This window comes from Penaeus monodon, chromosome 37 (assembly GCF_015228065.2).
Source record: "Penaeus monodon isolate SGIC_2016 chromosome 37, NSTDA_Pmon_1, whole genome shotgun sequence".
Classification (NCBI taxonomy): Eukaryota; Metazoa; Arthropoda; class Malacostraca; order Decapoda; family Penaeidae; genus Penaeus; species Penaeus monodon.
This window is the reverse complement of record NC_051422.1, coordinates 23,402,783-23,405,282: the sequence shown is the minus strand read 5'-3', so window position 1 is coordinate 23,405,282 and position 2,500 is coordinate 23,402,783. Positions and strand designations below refer to the sequence as shown.

General features: G+C 41.6%; 1 protein-coding gene across 1 annotated transcript in view; it reads right to left on the bottom strand.

Moving 5' to 3' along the window:
- Window positions 1-2,500, bottom strand: part of LOC119596283 — a 10,220-nt gene that overhangs the window by 1,213 nt on the left and 6,507 nt on the right. Inside the window, exons 4-5 of the mRNA XM_037945446.1 lie at window positions 250-420; window positions 1-24 (exon numbers count right to left, since the gene is read on the bottom strand). The exon at window positions 1-24 is cut by the window's left edge and continues 1,213 nt beyond it. Of these exons, the coding sequence (XP_037801374.1) occupies window positions 1-24; window positions 250-420 (195 nt within the window). The remainder of the gene's footprint in view (window positions 25-249; window positions 421-2,500) is intronic.

Sequence of the window (2,500 nt, the reverse complement as noted above, 5' to 3'; positions counted from 1 at the left end):
CTTGTAGTACAGGTTAGTGATGACCTGGAGGGGGGGACGGGAAATCAGTCTATTGTAAACGTCAAAAAGAGCATTTATAACTGGTTGATAGTTTTAAATTCAGTGCTGAGAAGAGTTTTGAAAGTTGAGATCCATTTCTGGAAAGGGTAACCGTGAAAAGGGAGATTATAAATCAACGAGTATCACGATTTACGAAAATCGATCACGCTAAAACCATATAGGAATTTTAATTGCGACGTAAGAAAATACCTTCTGGGCTTCTTCGGGATACCACAGCGGGTACTCAAATCGACCCGGACTGCAGGAGGCGCATTTCTGACCGGAAATTTGGTAGACGATTTCGCCGCGCCTCAGGCTCCTGTCCCACTGGTACGAGAACGTCACCATGCCGTGCATACTGGTCCAGCCGTCCTGGCATTCCTAAAATTGATGTTTACTAATAGTTTTTTGTGTAATTCAGAACGTACGATTCCGCGCATCTCTAAACACACATGTTGCGTAGTGTTAGGCAACTGATGTGCAAAAGGTGTTGTGTTTAACGTGATTTTAAGCCTAAACACGAATTACATATTACACTTATTTCTGTGAATATATACGTGTGTGTGTGTGTGTGTGTGTGTGTGTGTGTGTGTGTGTGTGTGTGTGTGTGTGTGTGTGTGTGTGTGTGTGGGTGTGTGCATATATATAAATCGTGTACAACATATATATATAGATGCATTCATACATACATACATAGATTGCAAATACAATGAATATACACATATAAATATATATACATAAATACATATAGACATACATACATGCATATATACATGCATACATACATACTGCTGGATGTAGGCCTCCCCCAATCTTTTCCAACCTTGTCTGTCTTGCGATTTTTGTTTCCAGTCTTGGCCCCCATATTTCGTTATTTCTTGTCAATGGTCTGGCCCCTGGCCTCTTTATGTTATCTATAGCCCAGTCAGTTACTTTCTTTGTCCATCTGTCGTTCTGTCTCCGACATATATGACCTGCCCATTGCCATTGTTTCTTTTTGATGCTCGCAAGCATGTCTTCCACTTTTGTCTCGTCCTTTATCCGCGTCGCCCTCATCCGATCTCTTAGGCCAATTCCCAGCATCAACCTCTCCAACCCTCTCTAGGCACTGATTATTTTCCCCTCCAGTAATTTGGTTGTAGTCCATGTTTCTCATCCATAGGTCATAAATGAGAGGACACATTGGTTAAAGTCTTCTTTTTAGACATAATGGCAAGGACCCTTTTAGTAAGCTACTGTGTCTGCCGAAGGCGCTCTAGCCTAGACTGATATATGTGTGTGTGTGTGTGTGTGTGTGTGTGTGTGTGTGTGTGTGTGTGTGTGTGTGTGTGTGTGTGTGTGTGTGTGTGTGTGTGTGTGTGTGTGTGTGTGTGTGTGTGTGTGTGTGTGTTTGTTTTTCATATATGTGTATATAAAAAATATTATATATATATATATATATATATATATATATATATATATATATATATATGTGTGTGTGTGTGTGTGTGTGTGTGTGTGTGTGTGTGTATAATATATGAATGAATATGCATACATAACTACATAGATATACAGGGAGATTACACACACATACACACACACACACACACACACACACATACACACACACACACACACACACACACATATATTATATATATATATATATATATATATATATATATATATATATATATATATATATATATATATATATATATATATACATAAAAGGTAACACCGGCACTCTCCGTGGAAAGGAACTGGGGACCCTACCACGTACTCACTCCAAGATGAAAACTACAATTAAGTATTATGCTGTGACCATGGCGGCTCAAACATGAACCTACCGTTAAAAAAAATAAAAATTATTAAATGTATATATCTACATTTTCTTCTTTTAACGGTAGGCTCATGTCTGAGCCGCCGTGGTCACAGCATGATACTTAGTTTTTTTGGTTTTTTTTCATGTTGTGATGCTCTTGGAGTGAGTACGTGGTAGGGTCCCCAGTTCCTTTCCACGGAGAGTGCCGGTGTTACCTTTTTAGGTAATCATTCTCTCTATTTATCCGGGCTTGGGACCAGCACTGACTTTGGGCTGGCTTGGCCACCCAGTGGCTAGGTAGGCAATCGAGGTGAAGTCCCTTGCCCAAGGGAACAACGCGCCGGTCGGTGACTCGAACCCTCGAACTCAGATTGCCGTCGTGACAGTCTTGAGTCCGATACTCTAACCATTCGGCCATCGCGGCCTTGACGATCATGGGCTTTCCATGATTTTCTTGGCAATTTAGAGCGGTGGTTTGCCATTGCCTTCCGCCCGGTGTTTTTTTTTTTTTTTTTTTTTTTCGAGTCACCATCTCTATTTACCCAGCACTGACTTGGGCTGGCTTGGCCACCCAGTGGCTAGGTAGGCAATCGAGGTGAAGTTCCTTGCCCAAGGGAAACAGCGCGCCGGCCGGTGACTCGAACCCCTCGAACTCAG